Source organism: Magnolia sinica, chromosome 5 (assembly GCF_029962835.1).
Source record: "Magnolia sinica isolate HGM2019 chromosome 5, MsV1, whole genome shotgun sequence".
Lineage (NCBI taxonomy): Eukaryota > Viridiplantae > Streptophyta > Magnoliopsida > Magnoliales > Magnoliaceae > Magnolia > Magnolia sinica.
The window spans coordinates 20,007,790-20,031,226 of NC_080577.1; the positions used below are offsets into that span (position 1 = coordinate 20,007,790).

The 23,437-nt window shown below is 39.8% G+C and overlaps 1 protein-coding gene across 1 annotated transcript; it reads right to left on the reverse strand.

Annotated features, from left to right (window-relative positions):
* Window positions 1-363: 363 nt before the first annotated feature.
* Window positions 364-22,936, reverse strand: LOC131245681 (uncharacterized). The gene is made up of 5 exons (XM_058245285.1): window positions 22,553-22,936; window positions 19,904-20,060; window positions 19,546-19,596; window positions 12,915-13,007; window positions 364-664 (listed from the first exon to the last, which is right to left on the reverse strand). The coding sequence occupies exons 1-5, from the start codon at window positions 22,699-22,701 to the stop codon at window positions 599-601; spliced, it is 516 nt and encodes a 171-aa protein (XP_058101268.1). The 5' UTR covers window positions 22,702-22,936; the 3' UTR covers window positions 364-598.
* Window positions 22,937-23,437: the final 501 nt, after the last annotated feature.

A 23,437-nucleotide genomic window follows, 5' to 3' on the forward strand; every position in this document is an offset into this window, starting at 1 on the left:
TCTGATATTCTGGTGCCTGCCTATTCTGCTGATCTTACTATGAAATTCCTGGGGGACCTTGGTGGCCCACCTAACAATCATGGTGGACCATTGGACAGGATGGGTCCACACTGGACAAACCTAGAATCATCCATTGGATGATCAAAGAAATTCAATTATGTGCCTTCAAAATCGATGGCAAGGCCTTCTTTAACTCTTACCATCCATTTTGCATGCCTTTAACCGAATGGTCTTGATCATCAAACCTGGTGAATTTAAGGCCACATGCAATCCATAGGAAACCCTCATATTACGATACCATTAGTGATCATAGGCGGGCCCATCAGGGCCCCACACCGGAATAAGGTAAAGGATCATTGCCTGTGTATCTTAACACCAAATACCATTACTGCTTGATGAACGGAATCCCTGCAGCACAAAATATACATTGAAAAGCTAATACTTGTGCCATGACGAGGCCAAACAGAACAATTAATGGCGACCATCCAATCGTCTTTGATCATTACCTTTTCCTCCCTCTTCTCGTAGGTAACCTGGGCCTAAAGATATAATATGACGTGATGACTGCCCTCCACTGAGACCTTGAATATCACCTTTTTCAAGTGGGCCGAGAACTTCTCATCAAGAAGGATACTATACATCCCAAGATGGCACCAGCCACAACCTGCCAGTTTGCACCTATATGAGGACGCATCATACAAGGACATCTTTGCAACAAACAAACAAATTTAAATTAAAAAAAAAAAAAAAAAAAAAAGGAAAGAAAAAAGAAGAATGCACACTTATCATACACAAGGGAGGAGCATTCATAGTAGATCTTCAACCACTTTTATTTCCTCATGATAACCTAACCATCTGAAATCTCAGCCACTGACAAGAACATATAAATTCTCTTCCAAGTGCATAGTCTTGTTGATATGTGACCCCAACACCGGGAACCTCATCACTGAGAATGAACTAGTCCCGGTTTTGGCACATTTTTTGGAGAAGGGTATTTGTCTGATACAATGTTGTCAAAATCATTATTGTATCACAAATCATAATGGGGGCTGAATCGTAGCGAATCACAAATCATAAGATTTCTTTTATATATATATATATATATATATATATATATATAAATCAGAAAAAAATTAAAACTTTAACACTATCATGACATGGTATTACTTAAATGATTCTTATCTCTCTCTCTCTCTCTCTCTCTCTCTCTCTCTCTCTCTCTCTCTCTTGTATTTCAAGAAATTTTCCTTAAAAAACATACAAGGACCCTTCAATAATTTATGTTCTTGTTACCTTTCTTGATTTTGTAGACCGACGAAAAAAGATACTCTGATTTTTAACCATCATTCCATAATATATATAAGTCAACATGATCATAACCATCCATAACAATATTCCAAATAAATCATACATCAATTTAGTGTTTTGACCAGTTAAGAAGTAAGAAATCATAAATGAATAAATAAATAAAACTCTACGATGTAACATTGAAGAGATTAAATATCATAAAGAACAAATAAAATAACTTACCTTTTCTAAAAGATTTTTTTTTTTTTTTGAAAGGTTTTTTCTAAATGGTTCTTAAAGCTCCCATCAATTTAAAAACATAGAATAAAAGCCAAGTGAAGCTTAAAATAGATGAAAATAGGCATAATTTAAAATGGAAATCGGGATTTGAATCGTAAATCATAGGATTCAAATCATCATAGGATTCATATAATAAGGGATTCAAATCATTTTGCTTAAGATTTGACTCAAATTGTAAATCGTAAATCATAGGATTTTGAGAGGAAGCCGTGCTGGTTTCAGGTGCAGTAGTGGGGAAGCTTATGTTTCAAAATGGTAGCAAGCATAAAGTATAAACAATCAGGAAGGTCAGGTGTTTTGTAACGGTAACGGTGGCCGTAACGGCCACCACCGTTACCTTTATGATACGGGTCGTAACGGCTGTTACGACCCCCGTAACGGCCATTACAGTCTCTTTTTTTATTGAAAAAAAAAATCTTGAAAAACCTGTATTTTCCCTGTAATGTTGATTAAAAGGTATGGAAAACCTGTATCTACCCCATAACAAACAATTACGGGGCTGTTATGGCCTTTATAGGGGATGTAACATGCCGTTAACGGCAATTACGAGTCATTTTTTTTTTTCCATAACAGCTGTTACGACCTCGTAACATGTAACGGTTGCCACTGTTACCTTTACGTAATGGCCTTTACGGCACACCGAAGGTGGGAGAGGGAGATTTGAGTTCAAACTGCCAACTACCCATGGGCAGTAGGTTCCTGCAACTATTCTAATGTAATTAGATATGTGAGTAGTTTAGAGAAATTATCCATGGAGATTGGAAAGGTGGGGTTGAGAAGGTAAAAGACACCTAGGAATCCTCTGGTTTCCTTTTGTCACTTATCTTAAGATGCCGATTAGAAGGTGGACTCCTTGTGGTTGGAGATCTCCCTTTGTTCTGTCTGTTTGTTGTATGTTTTCTCCCTTTTAGTTATGTCATCTTTACTGATAAAATAATGAGAGTGGTGATGATTAGGGTTGTACATGAACCGGGCTAGCCCGGTTAACTCGCTCGACTTGGCCCAAAAAAGCTTGACTCGGCCCCACCCGGAACTTAGTTCGGGCCGAGTTCAGATAGGAACCAGTTCGGCCCGACCCGGCCCAAAACCCGACTCGACTTGGCCCGACCCGGCCTGACTCGGTCAAGTGGTGTGTGTGTGTATATATATATATATATATATATATATTCAAAACCCTACCCGTCCCTTTCCCCTTTACCCTTCTGGGATAGTTCACCGCCCATCTGTGAAGTGACAATGACTCATCCACCTCACAGACGTATAACTTGAACGGCCTAGATTCATCCAAATACAAAAAAAATACTCGAGGGCCTTGTAATGGGACGCGGATTACCTGTCAAAGCCCTTCCCATGAACTTGCTATAAGGTTCGAAAGTGGCCCGAACTTGCCCGATTGCTAACCAGGTTGGGTTCGGGTTGGACAGGGCCGGGTTCGGGCTGGGTGTGGCTAGTGACCGGGGCGGGCCAGGTTGAGCCCAGTTCGACTTGGATTGACTCGTGTACACCCCTAGTGATGATGACCCATAGAAAGGGTAGAAGGCATATGAGGGCTCTAGAGATCGAACAGATGGGGACCTTGGAAAGTTCTATTGTCATCATCATCTAAGCCTTATCCCAACTAATTGGGGTCAGCTAAATAGCCTTGTTCCACCTCTGCACTCTATCGCAGACCATATCCTGGAAACTTCCAACCACAAGTAAATACATCTCAAAAGCAAACACCCTTGACAAACTGTGAGGGTTATGCTGGAAACGTAGCAGTAAGAAGTTGTTAAGTGCGCGCACTTGCGCACACAAAGAAAGAAAAAATAAAAGGGTAAAGGACATGAAACTGCAGAAATGTTGACTTGAGGGAAACTAATCCGATGGTGGAGCTCCTCGGACTGGTACTCTAAATAGAAAGGGATTACTATAGTTTGCATGTGCATCAACCTTGTGCTATGAAATCGTGAAGATTTTGTGATTTAAAATTGAAATAGTCTCAAATCCATCTCCAATGACTAGAACAATACTAAGGAAGATGGGTAACCACTTCGAACTTAAAATCTGTATTCAGTTTGAATCTCAAGCATGAATTATGTACTTGTAATGACCATGTTGGTCAGATCAACAGCATGTGTATTTTCATACCCATTTCAGAATCACTTAACAGTGATTTAGAGACAGTTTGGATTGGGGGCATATGGATGACCAAGATATTTCAATATTTGCAATACTGGAGTGTTGTAATTGCTCAGAATGAATGTTATCATGTTTGGATAGTGTCTTGGAGTAGGTGAGTATCATTCCCAGAACTTATAATACTTGCCTTTGGTTCAATTATAACTTGCAAGTAATAGCTGGTCTTTGACAATACTAGAAAACAGTCCGGTCATTAATCTAAACCATCCATCTGTGGGTCCCACCCATGATTTCCCATCACTATAATAAATAAATTTTGTGGATGATCCTAACCATCCATTCAATCGTTAAGAAAATGCACGGACCATATTGATCATACTACAAATGGTTTGATCATTTGATCTAGAGCATCTGTCAGTGGGTGCCACCCATGATTGCCCATTGGTACAAGTTTTGTTTGATGAGCCTAACCATCCATTCAATGGTTAGGGAAATGGAAAGTCCATTTTGATCATACTAAAACTGGTCCAATCATTGATCTAGACCCTCTGCCATGTGGATCCCAACCTAGACTGCCCATCTCTCTCAAAAATTCACTTTTGTCAGATGATCCTGACCGTCCATTCAATGCCTAAGGAATAGATTGTCCATATTAATCATGCAATACCATCATTAATCTAGACATCCATTATGTGGGTCCCATCCTTGATTTCCATCAATATAAAATCACTTTTATAGGATGATTCTAACCATCCATTCAATGGTTAGGGAAATTGACGTCCGATATCAATTGTATTACAAATGAATGATCATTGATCTAGACCATGTAACACGTGGTTCTGACCTCATCCCTCTCAAAAACCACTTTTCTTGGATGATTCTAACTGTCCATTCAACGATTATCCCATCCATCATGTGCGTCCCACCCTTCGCTGCCCATCCCTCTCAAAACATCACTTTGGTTGGATGATCCTAAGCGTCCAATCAGTGCCTAGGGGAATGGACCATACATATTGATCATACTACAACAGTCCAATCATAGATCCATGTATCATGTGTGTTCCGTTGCCTATCCTTCTCACACAAAAAAATCCCTTTGGTCGAGTGATCCTCGTCCAATCAATGGCTAGGGAAAATGGACTGTTCATGTTCACCATAATAAAAATGATGTGATCTAATCTACGACCCTCCAACACATGGGTCCCACATTTAATTGCCCACCTTCTTAAAAAATCACTTTGATTGGGTGATCCTGACCATCACGTGTTTCTGGCATTTGATTGTTCATCCCTTTCAAGAGGGGTTAATCGCTCGTAGAAATTGGGAATAAAAATCTGAGTTTTTTTTAGCATTGTGGTTCCCTAATTTTGGGGTATTGAGATGCCCATCAAGCACTTGAACATCTGGGTATTCCAGCATTCAGCAGCCCCAAAAGCAAAAATTGCATCCCAAGTGGAGATTGGGATTCCCAGGAATATGAATGCGCTCAATCCAAATGGTCTATTAGTGTGATTACGTGGATATGTCATTAGTCTTTGCAGCCTTTGAAGCACTTGTATTTGCAATGTCCAACTTCCATCTTTTCTTGGTCTCCCAACTACAGCAGAATGAATTGGAGATAATCTAGTTGTGTATGGCTTTATTATCTACCCATCCATGGGGATTGCATTAAGCTTTTGGCTTTCCAACTCGATGAAATTATGATCATACCTTGTTGCAGATACTTGGGATTAGCTTTAATGAAGCTGTTTTGCCAGGAACTCTCATGAAAGAAATCAGCATGACCAATCAAGTTACTATCTGAGGTGAAAATCAATCATTTAATGCAAAGACATTTATTTGAAATAGCAGTTCAACATTGGCAGGAGCATTTTGAAAGAAAAAAAGACTGTTGGGTAAATGCAGTTGCCATTCAAAAAATATGGTATAATAACATTTCTTGAAATTGTATGCTACTTATGGGTAACCTAATGTGGGAAAACTATCTTTGCATCCATAGGATAAGGGGCATGGAAAAAAGATAATTGGAAACACTTAATTCTCACATACCACAGTTACAAGAAGCATGCAAAGAAGACTGTAAGCATCGACTGTACTATAGGAAAGTTTAGTATGTAGAGTGGGGACTTTTATATGTATTGCGTGTGTAGGGTGTTGGGTGCTCCCTCAGAGCATGCATTCTATGTTTTGGGTGCACTGTTTTGTGTGCTCCCTTGGAGCATGTCCTCCTTTATTTGCTAAGTGAATAATATCTGTGTTAGGGTTTTTGGTCCTAACACACAGCAGTGAACTTTTCCCACTTCCTTTCTCTCGCTCTCATACTTCTTACACCCTTCTACACCTCAACTCTCTCAAATCCAACTTGGTATCAGAGTGTGGTTTCTCACGTTGATCGGTGACACTGGAATTTGTTGACGTTAGCAACCGTACGACTAACATTAGCAAAGGTATGGATCGTATGGCCTTTTTCTTTTTCTTTTTCCAGGAAGAACATGGTTTGATAGATCCCGATTTTAGAAGATTTGTGGTGATTTTTACAAGATTTATGGAGTTCATCTGAAGTACATTTGAGTCACTTCTTCCTTCTGGCCGGAAAATCCCAAATCTCAAGGTTTTGTCAAATTTTCTCAAATCGGTAGTTTATTCATCAGATTTCTTACATACGTCAATGTTTTAAATGTCGACGATATCGGCCGATATATCCCACGATATATCTTGTATCCCACCTATACTATACAAAACGCACAAGTAGTGCCGATATATCCCACATGTTTGATCCGGTAAATATTTTCAATTTCCGATCCCTTTTTTTGTTGAAATTATGTTAAATCAGAGTCAAATGGTTAGAAATCCATTGGTTCTTCATGTTTTGCATGAAAAATCATGGAGTTAGAGCTTTGATTTCGATATTCATTGGTTCTTCACATTCTCCATGTTTTTTTTTTTTTCCCCTTCAACCAGCTGTTAATTGAGGCTAATTTAGAAGTATTTCGGTGTACTTGATAAAATGATCATCACAAACACTCTAATTTTGAAATTTGAGTGTAGGTGGTCCGATTAAAGGAAAATTCGAAATTTACCCAATTTCTCCCAAATTGCTTGTAATGTTGCCCTTCAAACATGCAATCAAGCATCTATGATGTGTGATCTACTGATTTATTAAGTCCTTGTCGATTTTCAGAAAATAAAATTCATTTTTAATTAAAAAAATATTAATTTCTCTTCGAAGTTTTCCTTCAACCAGCAGTCAATTGAGACTAATTTCAAAATATTTAGGAATGTTTCATGAAATGATCATCACATACACTCTAAATATTATTCATTCAATTTGAATATAGTTGCATTAGTTTAGTTAGACAACACATAGCTTAGGACCCTATACAAAGGAAACGTATTATGCGCACTTCTTTTTTGAGATGTTATGATTTGAAAGTGTGTATTAAGGTCTTTTTTAACAATCCCTAAAGTTTCATTGAAAAATTCAACTATTTTCCCAATGTTTCCCCATGTTTCCCAAAAAGTGTGATAAATTATCCGATACAAATGATATATCCGTGCGATAACCGATACGTAACACGATACCGATATTTCGAACATTGACATATTTTGGGTCAGTTTTGCTCTATCCATCTTCTCATAGAGTTATCTTTGGATGAAATGGAGAGTTGGAGGTGTTATTGAGCCATATCAGGGTACCACAATACCAGTTTTTGGGTTTTTAAAGGTCTAGCAATGCATCGTAATCGTCTGTATATGTCCAGGGGGGTTATCATTTCATGTGAGGCATGGTTTATGCCTGTATCAAGTCTGTGGTGATCCTCGTTGTGTGTTTTCTTTCCTTTCATATGTCTGTAGACCTCCTTAGCCCAGTCTGAGTTATTGCTCTTGGGTTTCGTGTGTGTGGACCCCATGGAAGACAAGATACCTTCCGAAACTAGTATGGGTTCGGCAGATGCTCATCCCCTATTAATCACTACTGGCAAGCGGAATGGTGACAACTATTTACAACGGGCTCAATCAGTTAAATTGTTTATGGGGGGAAAGAGGTAGACTCTCATATATAATGGATGAAGCTCTAGACTTAATAGATGAGAACTTCAAGACTTGGAAGAAGGAAAACTACCAAGTCATGGCTTGACTCCTTAATAGCATGGAACCAACTGTGAGCAATTTTGTCATGTTCTTAATTTCTGCGAATAAAGATTTAGGATACTCTTTATGATATGTACTCGGAAGCTCAAAATATATCAAGAATATTCACATTGATTTCAGACATTGGGAGATTTCAACAATATTTAAGTCTTTGATGGAATATTTTTCAGGTCTCCGAGGAATGTGGGATGAATTAGACCTCTATCATCCTCTCCCTTCCAATTGTACGACAGCCTATGAGCTTATATGGAAGTAGCGTGAAGAGACTAGAAGCATGCAGTTTCTTTCTGGCCTCAATCCTAAGTATCATGGCGTTTGGAGACAAATCATTGTCATGAACCTAAATGGATATGGATATGGAAAAGAGATGTTTCCAATTCCTCCAAATTAGAAGCTTTTTCTACATCCATATGATCTACTAAAGTAGATCGGTATTGCCCATATAATGAAAGCAGATCTTGGTCCATGGAGTCCCAAGAAGGTGATGGGACAGAACAATTTACCGATAGAAAGCTCCTATGGTTACGCAGCTACTAATGTGCTTCCAGTTGTAGATAATGGTTTCTCCAATCCAGTTGATCCTAATGCTCGGCCGATGATGGGAAAGAAATGAGATGGAGTAATAGTGACTAAGCTACGTAATAGGGCTTGACCTAGTCTCCCTCCTCTTACCGCTATCCATGCCATGTGCCAAAAGGCCATGGCATCGTTCGCTTCTCCCTTTGTTTCGTCCGATCAATCTACCTATACTGCCCATGTTGGAGGTCAACCCTCATTTAGCCATGAATCTATAAATCCGGCATGGGGTGCTTACAGGACGTGGGCGACATTCTGGGTCAAGTATTCAAGGCAGAGGCCATGATATTGATAGGGGATGTGAGAGTCGTGGCCATAGCAAAAGACGTGGATGTGATGGATCTCACATCTACACTCATCGTGGGGGCTCAAATCATACTGCAGATCGTTGCTGGAAACTCGTGGGCCGCCCATCCTGGGTGGGTGTATTAACAGCTGGCAATGTTGCCTCTGGTTTTGAAAAAACTCAAGAGCCATTGGCTGAGAGACCCACTGCAGGTGATTCTGTTCGCTTGTCACGTGAGGCATACGAGGCCTTAATGCATTTTCATGTACATGAGATCCCTAACACTTCTAGAGCCTCTATAGCTCAGTCAGGTACTGCTCACCTTACCTCTTCTATGTCCTAGGTAATTGATTCTGAAGCTACCTTACACATGATGGGTATGCCTAATCTGTTTATCTCATATTCTCCTTCTACTCAGTCTCACTTTGTCACCGTGGCTAATGGAAATTAAACTCCAGTATCTGAAGCTGGTTCCCTGAAGCTCTCTCCTACTGTGCACTTGTCCTCAATTCTACATGTAACCCATCTTCCCTCTCAATTTATTATTTGTTAGCTTACTTACAAAATCCCTGAATTGTTCAATAAATTTTTTCCCTCTTATTGTGTGTTTCAAGACCTTCAGACAAAGCAGATGATTGGTGGGGGATATGAGCATGGAGTAATCTTTTTTTTTTTTAATTTTATGATACTCCTGTGATGGCATCGAGTGCCATGTCCTTAGAGAAAGAGTCGGTGTTTCGATGGCATTGCCGCTTAGGGCATCCATTTGTGTCTAAACTGAAACTTTTATTTCCTTCCATATCTGTATCCGAATCCTCAAATTGTGAAACATGTGAGTTCTCCAAGCATCACAGGGCTGTGTTTACTCCTAGTTCATCTGAGAGGAAACCCAGTACCCACACACCTTTTGAGTTAGTTCACTTTGATGTTTGAGGGAGGCTGCCCCTGCTACATCCTCTTTTGAACACAAATATTTTGTGACATTTATTGATGATTGCACCCGAATGACTTGGGTTTACCTTCTTAAATCCAAGCATGAATTTTTTTATATGTTCAAATTTTTTCACAATGAAGTGGTTAACCAATTTCAATGCCCCACCAAGGTCTTACACTCTGACGGGGGGGTTGAATATAGCCAAGCGGAAGAATCGGAAGAATCGCCATCTTCTTGAAGTCACTCGTACTCTTTTACTGGGTATGAATCTTCCAAAACGATTTTGGGATGATGCGTTACTTACTGCCGTTTTCTTGATAAATCACATTCCCTCTTGCATACTATCACACAAGTCCTCATTCGAAATGTTGCATCCTCATGACAAACCATTTCCATTACCTCTTAAAGTATTTGGGTGTACATGTTTTGTTCAGATTATTGATGGCAGTAATGACAAGTTAAGTCCACGTGCCATAAAGTGTGTTTTCTTAAACTACTCTTGGACTCAAAAGGGGCATAAGTGTTATAATCCCCTGACCAGTAAGAGGTATGTGTCAATTGATGTTACATTTTTTGAAGATGTCCCATACTTTTCTGTTGAAGGGAAATCGTTGTGCCATCCTCTTGTTAATCAGGGGGAGATTACACATTCTGATGATCACTCCATACCTCTTCTAGTTGTATATCCTGGTGATGATAATGATGAATCTTCTCCTCCTCCTACTTCTAAGCCTATCCATGTGTATCATCAGCGAAATAAATCCTCTAAGGATCACACTTCTACCATTCCACTTGCCTCAGCTGAAGGTTCAGGTATAGGCTCTCTCTCTCTCTCTCATCCCCATGACGATCTTCCTATTGGCTTACGAAAACCTTCCCGCTCATGCACCAGGCATCCTATTAGTAATTTTGTATCATATCAGCATCTCTCGCCTTCACTCCAATCTTTTGCAGCCTCCTTGATGCAGGATAATTAACCAGTTGCTCTAAAAGCTCGAACTGTTAGAGCATGATGAATTAATCCCTTTATCTCATAGCCCAGGCCCCAAGTCCATGGGTTAAGTCCTCCGTCGAACCCTCCTCATGAGCCCCAAATCCATGGGTTCCGCCCCCTCATGGACCCCAAATCCATGGGTTCCGTCCTACACGAGCCACCTGCCTCACACGGGCCCCGCATCCATGGGTTATGCGGGCCACCCACCCCGAGTGTGCCCTTGCATCCCACAGGCCACCCCACTCAAGCCCGGTGTGAAAATGCCCCCGCATTAATCCTTATCCTCCTCCACTACACCATGCAATGTAAGGGAAGCCATGAGTAGTCCTGATTGGAGTAAGGCAATGATAGAAGAAATGCGAGCGCTCGAGAAAAATAATACTTGGGACTTGGTTTCCTTACCTGAGAGCATTGGATGTCAATGGGTCTACACTACCAAGTATCGTTTAGATGGTTCCATCGACCGATATAAGGTACGATTGGTTGCAAAGGGTTTCACTCAAACATATGGTGTGGACTACTTCGAGACATTCTCACCATTGGCCAAACTCAACTCAATTCGTGTGAAAAATGCATTCTTGCGTGGTGATCTTGCTGAAGAGGTCTATATGGATCAACCCCTTAGTTTTTCCATTTACCATAGCTCCCATTATTTGCCCTTGGTGTGCCGTCTAAAGAAATCTATTTAATCTCCATGTGCCTAGTTCAATAAGTTCAGTCATGCCCTTCTAAACTTTGGTTTTAGTCACAGCTAAGCTGATTATTCCCTATTTATCCATCGTCGACCAACAAGGATTATAGTTCTGATTGTCTGTGGATGATATTGTGTTTTCTGGTGATGATACTGAAGGGATGATAGCAGTTAAAGCCTCCCTCCATACTCGATTGAGATTGAGGATCTAGGAACTCTTCGATACTTCCTGGGGATTGAGGTTGCACGATCGAAGTCGGGAGTCATGCTATCTCAGAGGAAATATGATATTGGTTTGCTCTCCGAGACAGGAATGCTGGGGTGCAAGCCTGCTACCACGCCTATGGATACTACTATGAAACTCAGTCCCAATGATTGCGCGCTTCTCTCTAATCCAGGGATGCATCATCGGTTAGTTGGCCGACTGATTTATCTCACTATTACCCAGCCGGATCTCTCTTATGCCGTGGGGGTCGTTAGTCAATTCATGCATACTCCTCGTGCTACACATCTAACAGCGGTGTATCTAATTCTTCGATATCTCAAGTCTACTCCTGGTAAGGGATTGTTGTTTCAGTCGCATGGTCATCTCCGTCCAGCTGGCTATTCTGATGCTAACTGTTCGGGAAGTTTACATGATCGACGGTCTACCTCTGGTTACTGCACATTTGTCGGTGGCAACCTTGTTACATAGAAGAACAAGAAGTAGTCAATGGTTGCTCTTGCTCGATCCTTTGCTGAAGCTGAATATAGGGCAATGGCCCATGCAGCCTGTGGGACTGTGTGGCTCCGAACTCTATGATCCTCCAAGCCCAATTCCATTATACTATGATAATCAGGCTGCCATTCATATCGCTAACAATCCCGTGTTTCATGAACATATAGATTGTCACTTCATTCGGGAGAAGGTTGCTAACAAAGAGATTGCCACTCCATTTGTTCATTCCGGAGAGCACTTGGCTGATGTGCTCACCAAGTCACTCAACCGGAATGCTCTTCTTCAACTTACCAACAAGTTGGGCATGATCAACATCTATGCTCCAACTTGAGGGGGTGTATGGGAAAGTTCAGTATGTAGAGTGGGTACTTTTATATGTATCGGGTGTTTAGGGTGTTCGGTGCTCCCTCAAAGCATGTATTCTATGTTTTGGGTGCACTGTATTGTGTGCTCCCTTGGAGCATGTTCTCCTTTATTTTCTAAGTGAATAATATTTGTGTGATAGGGTTTTTGGTCCTAACACACAACAGTGAACTTTTCCCACTTCCTTTCTCTCACTTTCATACTTCTTCCTTCTTCTTCTTATAACCTTCTACACCTCAACTCTCTCAAATCCAACTTATACAACCACTACTTTAGAACAATGACCCTAGTACTTGTTGAATTTATCATCCAACCAAGCAAACAAAGTGCCAAAAAAAAAAAAAAACTTTTTATAAATCCAGTTACTTAGATTGAATGGATTTATCTTAACATGGAACAATCATATTTAAATTCCTTGGAAATGAAACATTACTCATAACGTTGTAAACCTTGTTGCAAAATGAAAATCAAAATTAGTTGTCTAGAACAGACCTGAAGTGGAGTATGACCGAGTGGCTCACGTAAAGGCCTGACATTAGATAAAGGGTGTTCCTCAGGCAACTCACAAACTATTTGATTCAGCAACTGCAATTAACATCATATACAATTAACCTCAATGCAAAACACAAGAAATAATAAGAAAATTGCTCAAACACAAAGGAAAATATTGGTGTATATTAGATTAGTACATCCCAAAGCCAAAGCAGTGAGCCCTATTATGAAGTGGGTGTTTACCTTTGTGAATAACAAATACAAAAACCATCTTGGGACCAATCAACAATATTCAAATTGTTGACAGATGATCAATTTCAGACTTTCAATTGCATCCATTCAATTAATTTTCTGATCTACACTGTCACACAGTATCATATTGAACCAACAATCATTAGGCAGAATCTTTAAATTTAAATATTTCAAGATGGGCATTTAGGGTTCGAGTCTGTAGGTAAATGGTAGATAGCCTGCGTTTCAACATTTAGGTCTTGGGTTCAAGCCCCAGCTTGACTATAAGAAGAAGGAGAAGAAGAAGGATATTCGGATTCATATTACGCATGTCACTCCAAATATTTCCATGTAGTACTACTAAATATTGCAGTTAAAAAGAGTTCTTAAAACACAATTAGTAGAAGAGAAGCATATGGAGATCATGAGGCATTTGATCATTGATCCTATAAGCATCTAGATGGTGACTGTCATCAATGATCCTTCAGTCCCAAGACAAACTCCACAAAGCGAATCGTGTAAGGAAGATAAATGGCAACAAAATCTTGTGCTGATTCCCTCAACTGCTATCGAGTGGCTTCCATCTAATGAACTTTTTGTTGTCAAATATTGCTATAGCTTGAGACCTATAAAACAGGTGAAAGAGAAGGAAATGGATTCATGGCACAAAGAGAGCCATATGTTGACTCTGGTTTGTTCATATCAACAACAAAGGAACAGAAACAACTAATATACATTCCTTGAGAAATTTACAAAGAAAAAGCAATAAATAATCCAATCACCTCGAACTGATTTTAGTCTCTGTTACCCATACCGCAGATATCTGAAATGTAAACTGTGCTTGCATCGGAATATATAACTGAACGAAACCTATAGAGAGCAAGAAACTAGAGTAATGACACCTAAGGGTTGTAGAGGCTCCTTCTGGGCAAAGTATTTGGTGAAACAGACACCATTCCTGCAGGTTTTTTTGGTGGGAAAATGTCATTTCACAAGAAACCTAATGTGCTGTTCTCTCAAGGTGTTAAATCCTAAAGAGCATCCTTAAGCCACGAATGGAAACATAAAAGGCCATACAAGAATCCATTCATAAGGTTCCTGTTTCAGACCCACTTGAAGAGATCCGCCCTAACCAGATGAGGAAAATGTCTAGAGCCATTTGGTGGAGTCAAAGGCAACAAAAGTATTTTTCCACGTTATGACAAACACAGCTATGCAAGCTAGACTGGCAATGAGTGGGAGGGTTGGAACAATAGTACAAGCAAACCATTAGGAATTCAAAGGTTCTTTCCTTGAAAAGGAATGGTCGACTATCTGTGAAGGACTGCTATGCCAAAACATTCCATAGGAGCAACAACTGGAAGATTTCAGCCAAATGCAACATTTCATTTTCCCTTCCTATTTAGATGCATAGCAGTCCTTCACAGATAGTCGACCATTCATATATATATACGAATCTATACTAACCCTCTCAGTTGGACTAGCAGTTTGAATTCTATGGCTAAGTTTGCCAGCAGAGAATTAATGATATTTATGGTCATGCCCTTAGTGAAAGGCACTAACATCAGAGATCACGAGGCAGCAGGAAAGGAGAGAGTTTTCAAAAAAAAAAAAAAAATCTTTGGAAGCCAAGAGAGTTTTCAATATAATGGAAACGTTCTGCAATATTGGCTCATAAATGCCAGCGTTGCTACTTTCGGTGCTTCCTCATATCACCACAACAGCCTGGTCGAGAGGAACTCATATGACCAGGTCAGCAGGATTGGAGTTGAGGACAGATTCCACAATCTTATCCATGTATCAGATAGCTCATATCCAGCACAGGATTGGAAACTCTTACAAATCACATATTATTCTGCAATCAAAGATGTCCCAAGACAAAAGCAACCAACAAAGAGCCTTCCATCTATGCCAAACCAGTTAGGCAAAGAATGGAAATGATTCAGTGATAATTATGAGTGATCGAAGGTATCTAACCAACAGATGAATAACCAATGGTGAGGCCATCTTGATCGTTCATCATCATCATCATCATCTCAGCCTTATCCAACTAACTGCGGTCAGCTACATGAATCTGTTTCTCCATTCCACTCTATCAAGGACCATATCCTCAGTTAACCAGGTCATCAATGTTTTTCTTACTGCCTCTGCCAAAGTCCATTTGGACCTTCCCTTTTCCCTTCTATAGCCTTCAACTTGAACCAACTCACTCCTTCCAACTAGTGCAGTTATTGGTCTTTGATACACATGGCCAAATCATCTAACTCTACTTTCCCTCATCTTATTACCTATTGGGGCTGATTGTTCAAAAAAAAAGAAAAACCTATTAGGGTTGCTCTTAAGTACCCTCCAACATATTCATTTCTCATTTCACCTTCTTTATCTTGCCACTTATCCATCTCAACATCCTCATTTCAGCTACATGCATTCTGTGGATGTGTTGTCCTTTGACTATCCATCATTTTGTCCCATAAAGAATGGCTGGTTTTATAGCTCCTACATTTTTTTCCTTTGGTTTGATTGGTATGTGGCAATAACATAAAATTTCAAAGGCACATCTCTACTTCATCCACTCAGATCTAATTCTATTAATAACATCCTTCTTAGTCCCTCTATTCTCATGAATCATCGATCCATGAAACAGGAAGTGATCATTTTGGGCTACTTCTTGGTCATCAATCTTAATTAATTCCTTGTTTCCAGTCCTATTTTTACTGATTTTGCATATAATATACTTTTTTTTTTGTCCGGCTAATTTTAAACCTTCATATTCTAAAACATTCCTCCAGAATTCTCTGTGTTTACCCCCTTGTCTCGTCAACCAAACCTATGTCATCTGCAAACAATATACACCACAAGACCTCTTTCTCTGAGTGACTAGTTAACTCGTCCATAACCAATGCAAAGAGATACAGACTCAATGGTGACCCCTACGTACGACCCATAGTGTGGCCTATTGTAATTGGAAACTCACTTGTCTCTCTATTAGTGGTCCTCACATTTAGATACCGCTTGCTTGTACATGTCCTTAACCATATCAATATATCATCTTGAGATTCCTTTCCTTCCCAATACCCACCGGATTATCTCTTTAGGAAGCCTATCATGTGCTTCTGTAAGTCAATAAAGACAATGTTGTAATCCTTTCTCCTCTCCCTAAACTTCAAAATGGATAACTTAGAAAATAGCCTCGATGGTTACCTCCCTGACATAAATACAAACTGTTTTTTGATACATTTGTCACAAGCCTTGCTTATTAATTCTCTTCCAAAGTTCATGGTAGGACTCATAAGTTTTAACTTGTGATAATCTCCTTTATTCTTGTAAGTAGGTAACACGGTATTTTTCCTCTATCTCTAGCATTTTCTTCATTCTTACAATTTTGTTGAACAACTTAGTGAAGAGAAATAAGTCAGACTCCTGTTCCTATCTACAATCTACAGCCTCAATTGAGTTCGTGATTCCTTCTATTGCCAAGCTCTCAACGCAATCATCATTTAACAAGCTCTTATAATAATTTCTCTCCCTAGTTGGAATTACGTATGTGATCCACTATCTTTTCCCACGTGAAAAGTCCTTCCTATAGATATCCTCTCCCTAGTTGGAATTACGTGTATTAGTCCATTCATCTCTCCCCAAAATTCTCTTATTTCTCCCCTCTAACCCTGCATGCAAAGCATATGCACTAATGATGTTATCTCCCCTCCCACATAAGCTTATTAATAAAACGTCTATTGTCTACTCTGTTAAATCTTTGTGTACAACTAATCCTACACCATTTTTACTATCGTCCTTTCTTATATACCAAAGTTTATATCCATCAATTTCCTTAGCTTTTGTTCCTTTTCACTTGGTCTCTTGTATGCAAGCTAACTCTCCTTTGCTTCATCGTATCCACTAACTCCATACTCTTACTGATGCGGACACAGGTGCATTCAAGGTGTACCAACGAAGAAAGCGCCAACCACAAGTGCCGTCCTTGTGGATAGACGAATATTGAGGAGCTGAAGACCTTTCACATGTGATTGGACATATAGAAGACCCCACTTAGGGAAGACACATGTGAAGGAAGATTGGAGAAAGAAGACCGAGCGCTCAAACTTTCCCATACTTATGTTATTTGCGCGTTTTTTGACTTAGTTAGGGGTCTTTTAGTAATCTTATATCTTTATTTGCTTATCCTAGGGGTATTTTAGTAATTTTATGTCTTTATTTACTTATTTAAGTGGGGTAAAGACCTAAACACGAATTTCAACTATTGATGAATGAAAAGCAAACCCTTTGGTTGCCTCCTTCCTCTCTTCTCTCTAATGGTGCTTCTTCTCTCCCCTTGATCTTCTTCTTCTAATTTCTTCTTATGCCCCTCCAACTTCCTCAAGGTAATAACTTTCTTCATTCTATTTTTCAGTTTTGGCTAATTCTTCTTCGATCAAAATCTTGAGAACCGATCTAAACCCTAAATCCCCAAATTCTCAAATCCCTAATCCGAGAAACTTCTTGGTTCTTCGGACTAGTGATCTTCATTGATCGATTGGGTGCGACCATGCAAAATCGGGAGGTCTCATCCCTCGCCGGATCCAACCTAAGTAGTAATTGAATTCCATACTCCATGGTTGTAGTGATGGCCCGCTCCATTGCATGTTTCCTTTATGATTTTCTCAGTTATGATGATTACTGTTAGAATTTTATATCATTTATTCCTTTTATTTCCGCTGTTTAATTATCTCCATGAGCATGCATCATAATTAGGGTTGTCCTGCGACTTACCCGTTGAAGTTCCTACATTTTATGTGGCAAAATGAATCCTATTCTCCTAGACTAGCTTCTTTACCTGTAGTCGCCTAAAAATGGTGCGGGAACCCTCGCCTACTCTTCATTGCAACCAAACGCTATTGTGATGCATTGTTTCTAGGGGACGCCCTAGCCAACGTTGCCCATTTCTCATTGCACTCGGGCGCCGATCCAGCATGTCGCTTGCAGGGAAAGCCTAACATGAGCTTGAAACATCGTATCAAGATTCATGAGAAGATATGGCAAAAGTTTCACGCAGCTGCCTACCTGAGACGACCATCCTCTGTTACCTAGACTTGGAACCGACCATGAAAGCATGAAAATTCACACTTGCGAAGTTGTCATCTTGATCATTCATGAACTGAAAATGTAAACAGATGCATGTTTGCTATTTATTAATCAAGAGGTGAATGGGCATGAGACTACAGTCCACAGCAAAGTGGAGTGTCACGACCCAAGTGCTTCCCCTAAGCATAGACCATGCGACACTCGACTCATAGTCCCATCATGAACGAGTTGGTCTATCCTCCAAGTGCAAACCCAGAGTTTTATGCACTAAATCCATTAGGATGCAAGAGAGAAACAAAAGAAATGGAAGAATGCTTCTAGTGCACTAGTGCTCCAAAGCTTACAACTCTTGGTGGATGGTTACAAATGAGAACCCCTCCTTTTATAGACCTAGGAACATTATAGACTCCCTCCATAAATGGCTAGGATTGCATCATGTCTCAATCATCTAACGGTTGAAGAACACTCTAGAAACCTTCTAGAATACTCTCCATTACTCTATCTATAAGATCCACTAAAGAACTCTCTAGAGATCTCAATACCATTTTACACCCTTCTACCATTCTCCACAATTCTCCACATTCTATGTACCAGAACTATAATGTACAAAATGGAAAAAAAAGAAAAAAGAAAAAAAAAAGAAAAAAAGAAGGCTGAGTTCCTGATTTAGCCCCTTGTTAATGATCAGCACGTGATTATAGGATTAGGATGAAGCTTGCCATCATATCTAGAATACTTCACATCCAACAAAAGGATGCAGCAGTGTTACTGGTGTATCCACATTCCACCATATTATTCTATGTATGTGGGCATGTTGAACAAGATACAATGCAGATTCTTGCGAGGACAACATGTATAAACCATATTATAAATAATCTATCTCAACACCAAAACGTATTGGAGATCATGAAGGTGCTTCGGAAAGCAAAAAAGACGAAAGAAAAGTGAACTACAGGAGATGCATCATCACCAGTGATCAGTATCTTGGCAATACTCACCAAACTTCCCTTGTATGTAACTTCAAATCATAACATGTGAAAAACAATGAAAGCAATGAGAGTACCTTAATGTTTGGCTGCATTTGCAAATGCACAAAACGTATAGAGGTATAGTTGTCTGAAGTTTGGGTTAGTCATGATAAAAAAATAATAATAATAAACGAAAAAAAAAAAAAAAAATCTTACATGTTAAGTGGTATAACATAAACTAGCAAACCCTCTAAAAAATTCCAAACCCGAAAACATGCTACATGCTTCAGAAACTATGCAAAGTAATGGCCATAAAGAATTGCAACACTTTCCAATGCCATGGAAGATCTTACCTCAGCATGTCGGCCAGCATGCAGTCTAACCCCAGAAGCATCATACATCACCTATAAAAAATTTAAAGTGATTAAACCAGACAAGCATGAACACAGCTTTAGCATTGTAATAATAAACAAAACACAAATACAATGAGACCATAAATGACTACTTGGACATACATGCATGGATGCATGAAAGCAGAAAAAGTTACTGTTAGAGAATAAAACAAAAGGAACTATTTCAAAGTAAGGAATTAAATTCTTTAAGGTGTTCTCAGACAGTTTGCCCTCAACCCAAGAACTTGGCAAGAAAGAATACATAAGGAAACACATCCATACAAAAGAAATGAAAAAACACTGGTTATCCGGTACATACAATAGCTGCCAAAATCACAGCAAGGGCAAATGAGGATCCTCCAGTCCCTTCATGCAAACCAATAGCCGTAGCAAGAGCTGTCACAGTTGCTGAATGTGATGATGGCATTCCACCGGATCCAAGCAGCCTTTTAGAATCCCATCTCTTCTCCTTGAACCTGCATGTCTAGGATAAACATATTGAATGCTTCAGCCGGAAGCAAAGAAAACACCATGAGGATGCGCTAGAATTAAAAAAAAAACTAAAACCATTGCTGTTCATGTGCAAACCATCAAGTCAACTTCTAAAGTTGTACTCGGAAGCATTCTCAAAAAGAAAATTACAGCAGGATCCCTTCCAATGGAAAATGATGTTATGCAAGCGCCAAGAAAAAGAGAAACAACACTTAATTGCCAATAGCATTGTGGTGAAATGGGGGAAAAAATAAAGTTCACTTACATGATACCAGTTCAATTATATGATATGCGTGTATTTTAAAAGCCTGAAATATTTTTCATATATGCTTTTGGAAGGCCTAAAATATTTTTCTATCTATATTCATAACACATTTGTGCTAACATCTAAAGATTGGTAGATTCCATGCTGCCAATGTACACATCGATCTCTTTTTCATCACATCTTGCCATGTAGTATCTGAGTCAAGACCATTTGAATGCTTTTTAATGGTCGATTTGAGATTTTATCGTAAGGAAAGAGAAAAGGTTTTTAAAAAGTACAAATACAAAGAGGGGCTACACTAAGGGCCCTAGAAGGGGAAAACAGCTAGAAAACACAGCAGCCAATGCATAGAGACGCTGGCAAGAAGCTCCTATCTTCTGTCTCAAACAAGGCGTCCTTGACCACACCTAATTTGGCTAAAGCATCAGCTTATTCATTTTCTCTAGACCTAATAGAATATCAATGAGTAATTTCCGCACAGGTCCAATGCTTCCCTCAATCAGGCCTGAGACCCTCCACAAACATGATCTCAATCTAGCCCAAGAGATTGCATTGTAGAATTCCCCTTCTATGATTACTGGAAAAAAATTCAAAATAAACAGCCTCTTTAATTGCTGGCAATATAGCAGCAGCTTCTGCAAAAATTGGAGTCTTTGATTACAACAGGACCTGAGAAGTCAACCAGCACAGCACCACTGTATACTAAACAACCCCACCCACCCCCTGATGGCCTGAGATTGCCAAGTGAACATCCATCGAAATATTCTGAAGCTGCCGCCAGGAGGGGCTGACCATTCGAATGCTTTTAGGTATTGTGCCCAACAAGTTCTATTAGCTGATTGAAGTCTTCATCGAGTCAAGATGGAAGAGTGCTATGATATATCATGTCTTATCACTAACACCTTTTACGGTTTTTACAATTGATCAATTTCCAAAAAAAAACAGCGTAAAGAGGCAATAGACTTTTTCAACACTAGTGACCAATGTAACACCAGGAGCCAGAGTATGTCATCCAATGAAAGGACAGCATTAAATTGCTTAATCAAATGAATACAAGACATGCAACAGCGATCAAGATTCATTACACCTATCGATTCTAAGAGCTTCTAATGAAGTTGAAGCAATTTAAATTCGTTTCGTACTGCATCCCATGTCCTGTATGTAGAATCTGCATTTGGACATTATGAAAAAATCATGTCATGTTACAAAGGCAATCGACAAGAGAACATGTCAAAGCATGAGAACATATGTTTGGGATGAGTTTCTTATATTTATACATAATATCAAACATCCGGTTGCTAGACTAAGGTGGGTGTTTGCCACATTTCAATTGTGGCTACTCATCAACCGTAGACATATCGTACAATCCAGGCCACCCAAATCACAGTCTCCATCATGCATGGACATGTTCCAAGAATCACAATGCTTGGATGATCTTAATGTCCAGCTGACTTTCGAAATGGATGGCCAAAAGGAAAATGACCAGTTGTCCGAATTCAAAAGCCGGAATCAGATGGTTAAGAGGGTAAATTCGGTTCCAGTGCCATGCTACAGTCCGGATTGACGTGTTTACATGCCACATGCAGTGCAGATGAGCTGATACAATTTCATTCAATCGGAATTATACAATGTTCGGGCTGAAAGATTGTTCGGTATCTGTACAGATTTTCAGTTTTGTATGAGTGGCCCATGATCCAATGATCCAGACCACATACATAATGGACCTCACAATGCACAGCCCATGCACAAAAAATCCGCAAATTGGAAGAATCAAGCTACATGAAGCCCCCGCTGTATTTTCTCTCTTAACCGTCCATTCGCTGACCAGCTATTGAAGGGTTAGGATTCTCCCAATCTGGGGGAATTTTGGATGCATGGGCCATCCAGAGCAAAGCACATCAACTGTTTGAATTACTGAACCACGGGCCCCACTTGCCCCCAATTCTACAAATTGCAATCCTCACAACTTATACCCAATTCAGTAAAATGCGACATACGCACGCTGGACGGTAACTCGACATTCAAAGAAAAGAAAAAATAAGAAGAAATCTACATGATTCGCATTGCCTATTTCACCAAATCCGCACAAGATCAGCCGTTCAAAATCCGAGAATCATATCAGTTTTGGAATTCATTTCAAGAGAAGGAGAAGATGAGGAGAAAAATGAAAAGAAAAGGGAAATAACTATACGGCGAGACGATAGTACGGACCAGGTTGTGAAGAGCTTGAGGAATTGGGCGAGAGCGAAAGCGAGGAATGCGCAGATGAGAGGAAAATTGGTGGAGAAAGAGGATGATGGGATGGAGGCCGTCGATCTGGTGGAGGATGATACATCTGCGACCGTCAACACCTCATCCATCACTCTACTTCTTCTTCTTCTTCTTCTTCTTCTCCTTTTTTTCAATCGACGTATGTAGCGAATGACACAGAGATTATACACGATTAGAATGGTGTGATGCGATTAGAGGGAGAGAAGGAGAGGTGCGAATTGACAGAGATTATACACAATTAGAATGGTGTAAAGATTCGCAGCAAGGGAGGGAGGGAGGAATCCACTATTCCTTTCTCTGCTCACCAAGCTGCCATTGGCTAGACCGTCGCGGAGGTGGAGTGGTTTACGTGTTACCCGGGTAACACGTTAGCGGGTGTTTCCGTGACTGTGGGGCCCACCTTGATATATTTTTTATATATCCACGCTGTCTATCAGTTTTTTCAGCTCATTTTATGGCATGATCCCAAAAATGGAACAGATGTAACTATCAAGTGGACCACACAGTAGGATTGAATTATCACCGTTAAAATATTCCCGGGCCTCAAAAGTTTTGGATCGAATTGATATTTGTTTTTTTTCTTCATCCACGTACGTTTTTATTACCTTATTAACAGGTTGAATGGAAAATAAACATTACCGTGGACCTTACGAAGACATTTTGTGGTGTGGTCCACTTGAGTTTTAGATCTACTTCATTTTTGAGAATGCTACCTAAAATGATCTGAAAAAATTGATGTACGGCGTGGATATACAACGCATACATCAAAGTGGGCCACGGCCAGGGCAACACCAACCTACATGATACACCTAATTGCGGACGCGG

Bases quoted from the DNA above. Each gene is read 5' to 3' on its own strand.
- LOC131245681 (XM_058245285.1), bottom strand. From the start codon at position 22,701: ATGGATGAGGTGTTGACGGTCGCAGATGTATCATCCTCCACCAGATCG. The intron at 20,061-22,552 runs GTCCGTACTATC...CTAGACATGCAG, and splicing joins CTCAAGCTCTTCACAACCTG to GTTCAAGGAGAAGAGATGGG. The intron at 19,597-19,903 runs GTATGTACCGGA...AATTTTTTATAG, and splicing joins CTGTGATTTTGGCAGCTATT to GTGATGTATGATGCTTCTGG.